Source organism: Euphorbia lathyris, chromosome 2 (assembly GCF_963576675.1).
Source record: "Euphorbia lathyris chromosome 2, ddEupLath1.1, whole genome shotgun sequence".
Lineage (NCBI taxonomy): Eukaryota > Viridiplantae > Streptophyta > Magnoliopsida > Malpighiales > Euphorbiaceae > Euphorbia > Euphorbia lathyris.
Window position 1 is genome coordinate 110,444,170 of NC_088911.1, and position 15,914 is coordinate 110,460,083.

Below are 15,914 nucleotides of genomic sequence, written 5' to 3' on the forward strand. Positions count from 1 at the left end.
GGTTAGTAGCGAAAGGATATCGTCAGAAACAAGGAATTGATTATGACGAAACTTTCTCTCCTGTGGCTATGTCCAAATCAATCAGAATAATGCTTGCTATTGCCGCTCACTACGATTACGAGATTTGGCAAATGGATGTGAAAACAGCTTTCCTAAACGGAAACCTGCTTGAGGATGTATATATGATGCAACCTGAAGGTTTCATATCAAAGGATGCAAACAAGGTTTGCAAACTTCAGAGATCCATTTATGGACTCAAGCAAGCATCAAAAAGCTGGAACAAGCGTTTTGAAGAAACCATAAAACAATTTGGTTTCGAACAAAATTGCGAAGAAGCTTGCATTTACAAGAAAGTAAGTGGGAGCTTAGTTGCATTTCTGATATTATATGTGGACGATATATTATTAATGGGAAATGACATAGCTCTACTACAGTCGGTAAAAGTATGGTTATCTGGTAACTTCTCCATGAAAGACCTTGGTGAAGCAGCTTATATACTTGATATAAAGATCTACAGAGATAGATCAAGAAGACTGCTTGGTCTTTCACAGGCTACATACATCGAAAAGGTGATAAAGCGGTTTAGCATGCTTGAATCGAAACGAGGTAACTTACCCATGATACATGGAGTAAAGTTAAGCAATCATCAATGTCCTAAAACCGAAGATGATAAGAAGCGCATGGCTGTAGTCCCGTACGCCAGCGCAATCGGTTCGATTATGTATGCTATGCTATGCACTAAACCTGACGTAGCGTTCGCGTTAAGTATAACGAGCCGTTACCAAGGTAATCCGGGAGACGAGCACAGGAATGCCGTCAAAAACATTCTTAAGTACTTGAGAAGGACTAAAGACATGTTCCTAGTGTACGGAGAAGGGGATCTGAAAATAGAAGGATTTTCAGATGCCAGTCATCTCACAGATGAGAACGATTTTAAATCCCAATCAGGATACCTGTTTATCCTGAATGAGGGCGCGGTCAGCTGGAAGAGTTCCAAGCAAGGAAGCGTAGCTTTCTCTACGACCGAGTCAGAGTATATCGCTGCTACGGAAGCAGCAAAGGAAGCGGTTTGGATTAGAAAGTTCATTACTGAACTTGGTGTGGTGCCTGACATTGTAAAATCTCATTACACTGTACTGTGATAACAATCGAGCCATTGCGCAAGCAAAGGAACCACGGTCTCATAATGCATCCAAACATTACCTGAAGCGATACCACATTGTAAGAGAAATTGTGGCAAGAGGAGATGTGAGAATAGAAAGAGTACCTACTGAGGACAACGTTGCAGATCCGTTGACAAAGGCCTTAACCGAGAAAGTACATGATCGTCATCTAACTTCTACTGGGATAAGTTGTAGAAACAATTGGCTTTAGTCCAAGTGGGAGTATGTTGGGGTTTTAGTGTCCTATAGACAATTGTTCTAGGATACAAACTTAATGTAAATGAAGTGTTCTTTATATCGTTTGTTTTAATGAGATATGGTTTCATAACTATATAAAGGCAATCCCTTTTAAGAACTAAATAAAGTCTAATAAAACGAAATCCGTAAGTTTGTTTAAAGTGATTATAAAGTGTTCATACAAGCATGAAGTGAGACGAAACTTTATAATAAACTAATAAACTTAAAACCACCCCAAGTCAAGTAATATGTTTAGGATTGACATATCACTGCTGAGACTTGCATGTAACAATGTCTTCTGTCGCGACAGAAAGCTGATCTCACAAGCTTCATATATACAGATATCTGGACAGTTGCGTGGATCCAATGAAAAGGAGTTCATTAGGATTGGGGACCCGACTTGAGATAATAGGATGGGTAGATTCATCCTTGTCACCTGTTTATCTCATTGGTATTAATAGGTATAAGTAATCCTCAGACTCAAAGGAATGTTAATTAGTAATTCTGGATTACGGAATGTGACGCTTTGATCCTGTTGTAACACGATCCTTAACAGAGATGACTCCGGGGTGTGAACGGCAGACGTTGGGTATCACAGGAAGTAATTGCAGGATAGTTATACATTGGATTGAGCATTTATCACTCCCGATAAATGGGAGATATGTCCATGGATCGCTTGTGGAAGACTTGACTCTTAATCCTTGCAAGGTGATAGCTTAAGATTGAAATACAGATTTCTCTTAACCTATCTAAGTGGAGTTGACTCGGCCTGTACAAGTAAAACGAACGTCTCGCTATATGTGACTTGACATTATCCATAGTCATAAGATTCAGTTGAAGGATGTAGTTGATAAAGGATCGAATTATACTGTAACTAATACGGAAAGGTCAACGACAGAATCAACCTGTCTTCTTATAGCTCTGGGGGAATGTTTCGGATTTGCTAATCACATTTTGCGTACTCATTCCGTTATGCAAAGATTAAATATAATTCTGTGAAAATTAATTTAATAGTTGCATACGGCTAGAAGCAATAAGAACCTAATGGGTCACACATAAGACTTGGAACCCAAAAGAGAAACAGATGTTAATTAATTGATGGAAGCCCAACTGAGTCCACTAAGGCACAATATATAGGGAGCGATTTTATGTATATAAAATACATAAATAATTAATTTAATTTTAACAATTTTAATTAGATTATAAATTGTGGATTAAATTAATTATAGGATAATTCAATTAGAAGGTTTATTATGATTAAATTACTTCTGATTGTTATCCTATTAAATAAGTTAATATTATCTTTATATTTAGATATAGTTATAGATAATAATAACAAGAGTATTATTCCGAATATAACTCTTATTAAGTAACCTAATTCTATCTAACTAGGGTTTAGATACAAGAGGTTATTTATACCCCTCCTATTAGCAAATTTCGACCAGCCCTAGTATTCCTGGAGAGAGAATTTCGACACCCCTTGTTGAGGACGAGATCATCCACCGCTTCCTTCCGTTCAATTGATTTTCATCTCTTTCTCTTATTCCTTGATCTTGTGTTGATTAATTAGAGGCAATCTATTCTTGATTGCTTTCATACGGTTGAGTTCTAACTTGATTTGATCTTGTGTTTTGTTTTGTGCTCGTGAACTCGGAGTAAGAGTTGAGGGCACTTCGCTTGGAACGGTAGATAGTTTATCAAAAAGTATTTCCTTCTATCCCTCTTTATATGAAATAACGATTAACGGATCTTGGTTTAATGGAAAAAGGTTAAAATTTTTATATTTCCGCTGCCAAACGTTAGCCTATTTTCCTTCAACAACCTCATTAGCTGGTTGAATTTCAACACATGGTAGGGCGGGTCGTGTTATACACGCTAATTCATATTATTGGGTCTATAAGCTTGACATAAATATTAAAAGACTTTTGGATGATTAGTGTTAATATATTAATCCAAAAATGACATAAATATTTAAAATAGTATCACATCCTTTTATATTGCTAAAACTCACCATTAAAATACATACATAGTAAAATTACACGTGACTTTAAAATACGACAAGAAATCGACACTAACCTAATTAGGTTAACACGATTATGACACGAAATTTTTTTAGTTGAGTTAGGGTTTGACTCATTCTGACACTAACATGGAATTGACACGCCATGAATTCGATAATTGGCACCTCCATACAGTAAGGACTGTGGACTTGGTCTCCCCCACACACATGTTTTTACGACAAAAACAACACGTCCCGTTTGATGCGGGGTCCTTGTTATATATGGTTATAAATGAGCCGAGCTACGTATGAGCGGCTCAATAAAAGTTCAACCCTATTGAAATCGATTTATAAATGAGTCGAGGTTGAGCACGATTTTAGGGCTCCATTCATAAACGAGTCGAGTTTTAGTACAGTGAAACTCAGCTCAAAAGATTATGAACAAGATCGATTATAGGTTCGTGAACAAGTTCATAAACAAATTCATGAACAAGCTCAACTTTTTAATGTTCATGAACAGTCTCTTGAGCAAGCTCAGTTTGATTATGTTTTCAATAATAGTAATTAATGGAGATTTGGGGTAGCAAGTAATCTCTAAAGCCCTTTACATCCCTGCACTGAGAGAGGTCCCTAAAAACACTATGATGGTCAAGTCATTAACTAAGAGAGAGAGAGAGATTCAGGATATTAAAGTAGAGAGAATATGACATATTTGTTTATTGGGTATTAGGGAGTCTCTTTATAGAGTGTAATTGTGATATAGTGAGTCGATGGGCCTTAGCCTATGCTTTAATATAGTGGGTCGATGGGCCTTGACCCATGTTGCATGGCTAAGTGTTCAGTGGGCCTTGGTTGCATGAAATATATTCCTTATCAAGTTGTCCCCCTAAACGGTTTTGGACGCTAAGTAGTCCGACAAACCATTTGATCTTGTGTTGATTAATTAGAGGCAATCTATTCTTGATTGCTTTCATACGGTTGAGTTCTAACTTGATTTGATCTTGTGTTTTGTTTTGTGCTCGTGAACTCGGAGTAAGAGTTGAGGGCACTTCGCTTGGAACGGTAGATAGTTTATCAAAAAGTATTTCCTTCTATCCCTCTTTATATGAAATAACGATTAACGGATCTTGGTTTAATGGAAAAAGGTTAAAATTTTTATATTTCCGCTGCCAAACGTTAGCCTATTTTCCTTCAACAACCTCATTAGCTGGTTGAATTTCAACACATGGTAGGGCGGGTCGTGTTATACACGCTAATTCATATTATTGGGTCTATAAGCTTGACATAAATATTAAAAGACTTTTGGATGATTAGTGTTAATATATTAATCCAAAAATGACATAAATATTTAAAATAGTATCACATCCTTTTATATTGCTAAAACTCACCATTAAAATACGTACATAGTAAAATTACACGTGACTTTAAAATACGACAAGAAATCGACACTAACCTAATTAGGTTAACACGATTATGACACGAAATTTTTTTAGTTGAGTTAGGGTTTGACTCATTCTGACACTAACATGGAATTGACACGCCATGAATTCGATAATTGGCACCTCCATACAGTAAGGACTGTGGACTTGGTCTCCCCCACACACATGTTTTTACGACAAAAACAACACGTCCCGTTTGATGCGGGGTCCTTGTTATATATGGTTATAAATGAGCCGAGCTACGTATGAGCGGCTCAATAAAAGTTCAACCCTATTGAAATCGATTTATAAATGAGTCGAGGTTGAGCACGATTTTAGGGCTCCATTCATAAACGAGTCGAGTTTTAGTACAGTGAAACTCAGCTCAAAAGATTATGAACAAGATCGATTATAGGTTCGTGAACAAGTTCATAAACAAATTCATGAACAAGCTCAACTTTTTAATGTTCATGAACAGTCTCTTGAGCAAGCTCAGTTTGATTATGTTTTCAATAATAGTAATTAATGGAGATTTGGGGTAGCAAGTAATCTCTAAAGCCCTTTACATCCCTGCACTGGGAGAGGTCCCTAAAAACACTATGATGGTCAAGTCATTAACTAAGAGAGAGAGAGAGATTCAGGATATTAAAGTAGAGAGAATATGACATATTTGTTTATTGGGTATTAGGGAGTCTCTTTATAGAGTGTAATTGTGATATAGTGAGTCGATGGGCCTTAGCCTATGCTTTAATATAGTGGGTCGATGGGCCTTGACCCATGTTGCATGGCTAAGTGTTCAGTGGGCCTTGGTTGCATGGCATATATTCCTTATCAAGTTGTCCCCCTGAACGGTTTTGGACGCTAAGTAGTCCGACAAACCATTTGATCTTGTGTTGATTAATTAGAGGCAATCTATTCTTGATTGCTTTCATACGGTTGAGTTCTAACTTGATTTGATCTTGTGTTTTGTTTTGTGCTCGTGAACTCGGAGTAAGAGTTGAGGGCACTTCGCTTGGAACGGTAGATAGTTTATCAAAAAGTATTTCCTTCTATCCCTCTTTATATGAAATAACGATTAACGGATCTTGGTTTAATGGAAAAAGGTTAAAATTTTTATATTTCCGCTGCCAAACGTTAGCCTATTTTCCTTCAACAACCTCATTAGCTGGTTGAATTTCAACACATGGTAGGGCGGGTCGTGTTATACACGCTAATTCATATTATTGGGTCTATAAGCTTGACATAAATATTAAAAGACTTTTGGATGATTAGTGTTAATATATTAATCCAAAAATGACATAAATATTTAAAATAGTATCACATCCTTTTATATTGCTAAAACTCACCATTAAAATACGTACATAGTAAAATTACACGTGACTTTAAAATACGACAAGAAATCGACACTAACCTAATTAGGTTAACACGATTATGACACGAAATTTTTTTAATTGAGTTAGGGTTTGACTCATTCTGACACTAACATGGAATTGACACGCCATGAATTCGATAATTGGCACCTCCATACAGTAAGGACTGTGGACTTGGTCTCCCCCACACACATGTTTTTACGAAAAAAACAACACGTCCCGTTTGATGCGAGGTCCTTGTTATATATGGTTATAAATGAGCCGAGCTACGTATGAGCGGCTCAATAAAAGTTCAACCCTATTGAAATCGATTTATAAATGAGTCGAGGTTGAGCACGATTTTAAGGCTCCATTCATAAACGAGTCGAGTTTTAGTACAGTGAAACTTAGCTCAAAAGATTATGAACAAGATCGATTATAGGTTCGTGAACAAGTTCATAAACAAATTCATGAACAAGCTCAACTTTTTAATGTTCATGAACAGTCTCTTGAGCAAGCTCAGTTTGATTATGTTTTCAATAATAGTAATTAATGGAGATGTGGGGTAGCAAGTAATCTCTAAAGCCCTTTACATCCCTGCACTGGGAGAGGTCCCTAAAAACACTATGATGGTCAAGTCATTAACTAAGAGAGAGAGAGAGAGAGATTCGGGATATTAAAGTAGAGAGAATATGACATATTTATTTATTGGGTATTGGAGAGTCTCTTTATAGAGTGTAATTGTGATATAGTGAGTCGCTGGACCTTAGCCTATGCTTTAATATAGTGGGTCGATGGGCCTTAACCCATGTTGCATGGCTAAGTGTTCAGTGGGCCTTGGTTGCATGACATATATTCCTTATCAAGTTGTCCCCCTGAACGGTTTTGGACGCTAAGTAGTCCGACAAACCATTTGATGTGAGTTGCCATCGTCTTTCTGCAGGATGTCACTCGATGTTCCGGTATCTGGCGCTTCGTGGCTACCCTTTATTGTGAAATAAATTTTGAAATTCATTATTGTGCTATTATTATTAAGTGATGATGATTAACAATGCGACAATTTGTGTTATTATTGTCGATTTTCAATTCCATTTAGTGGATGTATTCTTATTTTTCTATATATGATTACTATTAAATTTACATATAATATAATAAATGTTTACTGAGATAACTTTTCGACAATTGAAATCTCAATAATTATTATATTATAATTGAAATTAATTTAAATTTTATAAAAGAAATTAAAACTTAATAGGAGGCCTATGGAAAAAAAATATGAGATCATTTAATTGTTTTAATTTTGTTTTCTTTGCGAACCAAATTTTTTTAATAAAATGATTTCATTAGAAAAATTTGAATTCGGAGATAACTTTTCGACAATTGAAATCTCAATAATTATTATATTATAATTGAAATTAATTTAAATTTTATAAAAAAATTAAAATTTAACGGGAGGCCTAAGCAGTTGCCTAAATGGAAAAAATTGTTTTAATTTTGTTTTCTTTGTGAACCAAATTTTTTAATTTTTTAATAAAATGATTTCATTAGGAAAATTTGAATTCTTGCGTTAAGAAGATGCTTTGGATAAAGGAATAGTAGGGCTTATAATTGGGCTTTGGATAAAGGAATAGTAGTAGCTTATAATGGACCGTTGACCATAAAGTCAATATAGTTGGACTTTTCTGTTTCAGAAAAATAAAGGGTTAAGGTGCAAAAATACCCCTAACGTTTTGGGTCTGGAGCAATTTTACCCCTAACGTCTAAAATGGTGCAATTTTACCCTTAACGTTTGTAGCCAAGAGCAATTTTACCCCTAACGTTGATAAATTGGATCAATTTCAGAAATAATTCATCAAACTGTCTTCTCGGTCATGAATCTTATCATCTACACTTCATATATGCGTCATTTTATCAGTAACAAATCATAAACATATGCTGGGATGTGAAAAAAATAAAAAAATATATTGTCTTTTGTATGAATTAGATAAAAAAAAATTCAAAAAATTCACCGAATTTGTAAATATTAATCTCCAATTCTATTATTAAATTACAAAAAAACATGAAATTCTTTTTTTAGGATGAATTGATATGAAATTGGTGCAAAATAATGAATAAAAATATATGTGTTTTATAATAATATCTGAAATTGACCCAAATTACCAACGTTAGGGGTAAAATTGCTCCTGACCCAAAACGTTAGGGGTATTTTTGCACCTTAACCCAAAAATAAAATGCCCTCACGCAGGATCGAACTACAGACCTTCAATTTACAAGACTGGCGCTCTACCACTGAGCTATAAGGGCAACTTGTAAAGGGTTCAATATTTAAAAATTATAAAGCATACAAATTACATTGATCCAAATAAATATTTTATCTAAAGAGAGAATAGCTAAGCTTTGAATATCCAAGTTGGGTTAAGGTGCAAAAATACCCCTAACGTTTTGGGTCAGGAGCAATTTTACCCTTAATGTCTAAAATGGTGCAATTTTGCCCCTAACGTTTGTAGCCAAGAGCAATTTTACCCCTAACGTTGGTAATTTGAGTCAATTTCAGATATTATTATAAAATACATATATTTTTATTCATTATTTTGCACCAATTTCATATCAATTCATCCTAAAAAAAGAATTTCATGTTTTTTTGTAATTTAATAATAGAATTGGAGATTAATATTTACAAATTCGGTGAATTTTTTGAATTTTTTTTTATCTAATTCATACAAAAGACAATATATTTTTTTATTTTTTTCACATCCCAGCATATGTTTATGATTTGTTACTGATAAAATGACGCATATATGAAGTGTAGATGATAAGATTCATGACCGAGAAGACAGTTTGATGAATTATTTCTGAAATTGATCCAATTTATCAACGTTAGGGGTAAAATTGCTCTTGGCTACAAACGTTAAGGGTAAAATTGCACCATTTTAGACGTTAGGGGTAAAATTACTCCAGACCCAAAACGTTAGGGGTATTTTTGCACCTTAACCCTATTTTTATTTATTCAAAAAATTGAATATTTCTTTTTCTTCAAAAAAAAAAAAAGCTTTGAATATTTAGTTTCCTTATAATATTGACAAAAAAACGATGTCGTTCTTTAACGTTACATCTGTTGTTTCATCGGCGTAGAAAATCAGTTGCAGAGGCCATGGCGGGAAGTATTATTACACCAAGTCAAGTGTCGTGATTTTGAGATATACGTAACATAGAATATACTGTCTGCTTTCCATTTCTAGACCCTCAATTCAATTTCTTTCTTTCTATATATACTCTATGTGTAAGCAAAGGTTCACTCCCTTTTCACCTTATCTCCAATTCTAAACCCTAATTCCCCTTAAAATGTCTTTCCTTGACGATTTTCAGGCCAGTAAGTGCTCTTTCTTTCTTTTATTGTATATTCACTTCTTATATGCATATCTTCAAATCATTATCGGGGTAAACCCCTTTCACTTGTTCCATTCCAGTATTTTTTTTATCAGTTGCTAAAAAAAGAGAAAAAAGACGCTAATTATGTCTCCAAATTCTAATTAGATGGTGATTCCATGATAGAGAAATCCAGAATACGGAACTGCGTCCTATTTAGATGTTAATCATGAAAATTTGAAATTTTTGCTTGTTTACTTACAGAATTTAAAGGTTTATGCTCTTCAGAATCTACTAGGAATGTTTGTTGGACTGTTGTCTTTGCCTTTTTTTAGTAATTGTTGTTTCAGAAGATATTTTTGAAGTGCTCTCATAACATAAGTGGCATGTGCTCCTAGCTGCAAATGTTTGTATGTTTTCCTTCTCTTCAATTTTATCAGTTAGGTGTTTGTGCATTTTAGACTTGTTATTAAGGATTAAAAAGAATCTTTGAGATAAAAGCAGTTTTTCAGTGTTAGATAGTTCAGAATTAATTTTCTGACAATAGAATTATGTTTGAATGATCTTCAATTTCTGGTAAAACATATTGCAACTTGTTTTGACATTTATTAAAATGTTCTTAATACATTTTTAAGTAAACTGTTGTCGTCCTTTTTTTTTGTGCCATTGAATGACTCTAAGTCCTTGCATTGGACAGATCTGGAATCGTTGCCCAACACTCTGCAAAAGAAATATTCACTGTTACGTGATCTTGATAAAAGTTTGCAAGGTTTGCTTACTCTTAGTAGAATTTTAGTAATAGTTGTATCATTATCTTTGTCTTGTAAAAACGAAAGAAAAGGAAAATCTGTACCACAAATTTATCATTCAATTATTGGTATAGCAGCTGACATCATCCTAATAAATTTTTTGGTGGACAAAGAACTTGCACTTTCAAAGATGTCAAAGATAGGATGAATTGGTCACTATCATTTTTCTTGTTTGTCTTCATTAGTATTTCCATACTTTCGATGTTTGTGTTATTCCTATATATTTTCTTTCCATGACCAAATTTTACAAGTATATTTGAACAGAAATTCAACGACAGAATGAACAACGTTGTGAAAAAGAAATAGAGGACATTAAGCTTGGTGTCAAGGCTGGAAATATCACACCAGATACCTCACTTATTAGATTCTCAGATGATGCACTTGATGAACAAAAGCATAGCATCAGGATTGCAGATGAAAAGGTTGCATTGGCTGCCCAAGCTTATGATTTGGTATGTCTGTTATCTTATGTTCTTGTTAGTTAGTAGACTTGGGATGTCTTTCATTTTTCATTGTAGTTGTAGTTGTTGGTTTTATGATTGTCTGTTTATGCAAATTCAGATTCTGTGTCTGGGCATCAGTTTGCAGACTTTGCATTCTGGTAGGAAAGAGACTTATGTTATTATGTCGATTATGGAAGACTTTTGCAGCTTTATAGCTTAAATGCTTATTTATAAGTGATGTTGGTAGTGCTCTTTGAAAAACCCTCTTTCAGCAAAGCAATATTTTTAAAATCATGTTTGAGCTTTTCTGAAGTTTTTTGTGATTAAAGAAAAATCAACCTCAGAATCCACTATGAATTTTTGATTGACATATTCAAGAGAGTACCTTCTCCAAAATAAACAAATCTTTAGTAGATGATGATTTTAATAGTTATGTTTGACCAATTTTGCTGGAAAATTTAAAGTAAGACTTAACACTTCAAGAGTTCGAATCAGACCTTGACAATCTTAAAGGCATTTTTGCCTTTATGAAGTTCTCTGGAGTCTTTCCAAGATTATCAGCCTGTAAGACCTTCATTTTGAGAAAAAAATACACTTGTTTGGATTAAGTTTGTTTTATATAAAGTAAAGTTTTTCATATTTGATTACCCTTTCAGATTTTTTTTAATGATAATTGGGAGAGCGGGTCTTAAAAAGTATGATTTTGACTTTTGAGGGTTTAATTACAGCTTTACAAAATCATCAATTTCAACCTTATCATAATCCATATTTTGCTTCCAAAAAAGAAAAGAAAAAACTGAAAAAAAGAAGTTAAAATCATGCCTTATCCCTCACAGCAGAATCTAAGTAACCACATAACTAGGTTTAGGAATCAGTGCGCTTTCGCCAAATCAATCTCTTAAACTTATGAGGTGTTTTATCTTGTTTGAATTTTCTATCTTTTGACCTTTTCTGATAATTACTCCAAGTCATTCAATCACTGGCTGGAGTTTGTCATATTATAGAAATATCCATCTGACCAATTGGCATGACCCTGGAAATCAACCGCAGTTCTTGCATTTTGAAAGTTAACTAGTATTTTGATGGCCAAGTAGAGCTTTTTTCTTCCCCAACCTTAGGAAAAAATATTTTTGTAACTCATTGGCCATTATTGACCTAATATAATACCTTTTTAATTATGTTATCAATTGTGCTTCAGGTTGACACACACATACAACAATTAGATCAATATCTGAAAAAGTTTGATGAAGAGCTTCGACGTGGTACTTTTACTGTTTATTGCTATAAATAGCATCCTTTTTGGCAAGAGTGTTCAATAGAAATGTTACTCTTATAATCAGTGTGATATGCGACCTTTTTCTATGTCCTAATTATATGCAATGCTATGTTTTATAGAAAGAGAGAGTGCTGCAGCAACTGCATTGTCTGGTTCAAGCCTTGATGCAAGTGCTAAATCTGGAAGGGGTAGTGAGGGTGGTAGAGGAGGGCGTAAAAAGTACCCATCTTTCCTTGTTATGCTTTAACAAATTTTATTATTTGTACCCTTTTTTTGGAGTTTTGTTGTGACTTGATTTGCATTTGTTCTGAGTTTTTTCAGCTTTCTTCTAATTGTCTTTATTTTCAAGTCTTGTTAAATGGAGTTCTGACATTGAGAGTTGTGAGAATTGAAACTAGAATATTTTCACCAAAGATAAAAGGATAGCTTTGAGGGGGGAAATAGTTTAGGGGACTTCCTTTGCTGGTTATGAGGAGAAAGGGGGAAGTTACAGGAAAGCACAAGACCACCAGCATACTCCAACCCCCCAACACCCAGGCAATTGAGAGAGAGAGAGAGCCCTAGAGTGAATAATATATTTGATAGGGAGGACTTCCTTTTAGCAATTCCACCAGTAATTGAGATTAAATAGCTGTCATTATTAGTTTGAGGAAGTCTTCTCTGCTCCTTGATGCAGATATATTTGACAGGCATGTACAGAAATTTCTAGAATTGTTGGCTGGCTTACTTGGGCAGTTGTGATTCCATTTGAGTTTGCTATCTAGGGGTTGAATTCATCAGTTTGATATGTCCGGCAGAGCATATTTCTTTTCTCATGTTTTTTTATTGAAAAACAAAGCAAATCTGGCTGAAAATTAATATGTGAAAGTTACTAATATCATTAAATTTATGGATCAAACCATCATTGGTACTGTGTCATGATTCCTGGATCAAACTACAAATAGCACCAGATGGTATCTAAAACTTCTTGTACGCATATAATATCTTCTACTGTGATAAGAGACATTGGAAAATATGGATGAAACGCTATCGTGGCTTGGGTTGACTGCAGTCTGCAGTAGTAATTAACATTCATGCCTAGATCAAGTGGAATTTGCAAACAATTGGACCATGGTCTAACTTGGTTTATAACATATAAGAATAGGCTTCCTGCTCATTAATTTAGAATTAAGTTATTAAAACAGGGATTTGGCTCCAATAGAAAACCATATCAGTTGAATCCATTATATTTTTTCCAACCAGAAGAATAGGAAAATGACAAATCATAATATGAGACATACATCAACATTTTCTAGTCAATTTTATTTATAATCTTCTTCTTGGCTTGCTATCTGGTCTACATGATTGTGCTGCATTACATTCGAGGGAATGACGCTCCTACTAGAGATGTTCCCCTCAGCTACCCTCATATAGCTAATTTATTTTGCATTCCTAAGTTCATTTGTTGAACATGATCAATACGATTTAAATATTTTTCGACTTCTTTTTTCGTATCTGCCTGCGAGTACCATGCATAAGTACTTGCTCATTCACATCTAGCTTGCATCTAAACAAAAGTACTTGTATGAGTGGGATTCTCTAAATTCCTGATTTCTTGATTAAATTTCCTTTCACTTTGTTGTTATAACATTCTCTATCAAATCAGCTGGCACTTTTTGGATAAATTGTTTCGCTGCGTTGTTATAAGATTCTCTATTAGATAAGTTCGTATTTATGTTTCTGGATAAGTTATGAAATTGGATATTGGTATCATTTATTTAGAACACGCTTGGGAATGGCGGCGGCAGTAGCAGCAACTGAAGCAGGAGCAGCAGCTACTTCTGCAAATACTGTTACAGTTATGGAATTAGATTGCCCTGTGGATCCAAATGAACCAACATACTGTTTTTGCCAACAAGTTAGCTTCGGCGAGATGGTTGCCTGTGATAATCCGCAGGTGTGTTTTTAAACTCTTTTTTTGTTTGTTTCTTCTAAACCTTCTTCGTAGTATGGTTACAATCACCTTCTGAGACCTGCAAATTGATGAAAGTATGTGCTTTTTTTTAACAGTGTCCTATAGAATGGTTCCATTTTGGCTGTGTTGGTTTGAAAGAAAAACCAAAAGGAAAATGGTATTGCTCAGATTGTGCTGCTACGAAAAACCGCAGAAAAGACAGATGATATGGAGGTGGATGTGCTGGAATTCAATGTTATAAATCTGTAGAGCTATAATGTTATGAAGAATACAATACCCATGACGCTGAAGTTAATGTTTTATTTATTCATGATCTGATTTTGCAATCAGCTCTAACTTTTTGTTTACCCTTCTCTTTCTTCAATCTAGATTTGGCTAAATGGGCCTTCTGCACTTGTGTCTCAATAGATATTTTTCGCGAGTATTTTTAGTAGATCACTGATTGATTTGGCATTATATGAGTTCAGGTTCTTGATGTCACATGAGAACACTCTATATACATTTTGACACGTGGGCTGTGACTCCATCCAAGAAAAAATAATGTTGTGAAGTTTCCTATAACATGTGTGTTACTGCCTATGTCAAAATGTGTATGGGGATCTTTCATCCGACATGGAAGTCAATAATTTATATAATTTATATAGTTCGGTTATCCTTAAAATCGTCTAAATATCCTTATAGCATCTTGTTTGGAGATAAAGAAGGTAAAGAATTTATGAGAAATATTATTAATCGAATCAACGAATCTCTTTTATTTCTATGTTTAGGGATGCAAGTGGGGCAGGGATTTTCCGTCCCCATCAGTGATCCGCCTGACATGGATGGGGAATCACCGATAAGAATCCCCATGGGACGGGGATGAAGATAATTTTTATCCTCTGTGACAGGGATGGGGCAGAGATGGGGAATGGTATCCCCGTCCCGTGGGGATCCCCGACCCCGCTCCGTTAATCCCCGATGGAGGATCCTTGATGGATCTCCAATTATTCCCCGTTATAACTAAAATTATACTTTCAATATTATAATTTATAACATTTAACTTAAATTAAATAGATTTATTTTCAAATAAAAAATTAAATGGAATGAATAAAATATGAACCAAGAATTAAATGGATGTTTTTTCCAACCTAAACTAAACTAAAGGCATAATATTTTTGTCATTCTTTCGAACAAAACCTAGAATTAGAAAGGAGAAAGAAAAAAAAAATACATACTGGTTTTTTTTAAAATATAAATGATGACTCCCCGCAGGGATGGAGATGTGGAACAGGGAAAAAGTGTTTTTAAATGGGGATGAGATTTCTACGGGGATGGGGATGGGCGACAAATCTGTCACCGTCTAACTCGTGGGGATGGGAAATCCCCGACTAGTTGGGGACGGGGATGGGAATGCATTCCCCGTCCCGCTCCGTTTGCATCCCTACTTAATATTCTTAACCTGTGACAGGGGCAATAAAGTAATAAGAGTGACACATGGGGCTGGCTGTCCTAACTGTAATTAGTTATATCAGCGGTTTAGTGTGAGTTTAGGGTGAGGAGTATATATAGTTGCTTAATAAAAGGAGGGATATAGTCTTTAGGGTTAAACACGTAAAAGGGTTAATTGAAAAAATAATTCTCCATATAAGAAAGATTAAGAAATATTTTCCACCAAGAGGCTGTTTTTAACCCATAGTTAAAAATAGTTCCAAAAAAAAAATTATATATAAAAATATTAAATAAATTAAAAATATTTATGTATATACATTTTTATAATAAATATTCATTAAAATTTCCATTTTAAAAATTAGATATTAGTTTTTTATTTTCATAAATTAATACGAGTCGTGATTAAATATATATTTAGTTCCCATTTTTTCACGTAACATACTATTTAGCCACTCTATTTTGAGCCGCGAAA

At 34.4% G+C, this 15,914-nt stretch overlaps 1 protein-coding gene and 1 non-coding gene across 2 annotated transcripts; one reads left to right on the forward strand and one right to left on the reverse strand.

The window, feature by feature from the left end:
• Positions 1-8,398: 8,398 nt before the first annotated feature.
• TRNAT-UGU (transfer RNA threonine (anticodon UGU)) lies at positions 8,399-8,470 on the reverse strand. The gene has a single exon. It is a non-coding gene; the product is annotated as a tRNA-Thr (tRNA).
• An 829-nt stretch (positions 8,471-9,299) lies between these two features.
• LOC136219425 (PHD finger protein ING1) lies at positions 9,300-14,407 on the forward strand. Its single transcript, XM_066006823.1, has 7 exons — positions 9,300-9,536; positions 10,230-10,301; positions 10,606-10,793; positions 11,983-12,046; positions 12,180-12,279; positions 13,822-13,996; positions 14,110-14,407. The coding sequence occupies exons 1-7, from the start codon at positions 9,509-9,511 to the stop codon at positions 14,218-14,220; spliced, it is 738 nt and encodes a 245-aa protein (XP_065862895.1). The 5' UTR covers positions 9,300-9,508; the 3' UTR covers positions 14,221-14,407.
• The last annotated feature ends 1,507 nt before the right edge of the window (positions 14,408-15,914 follow it).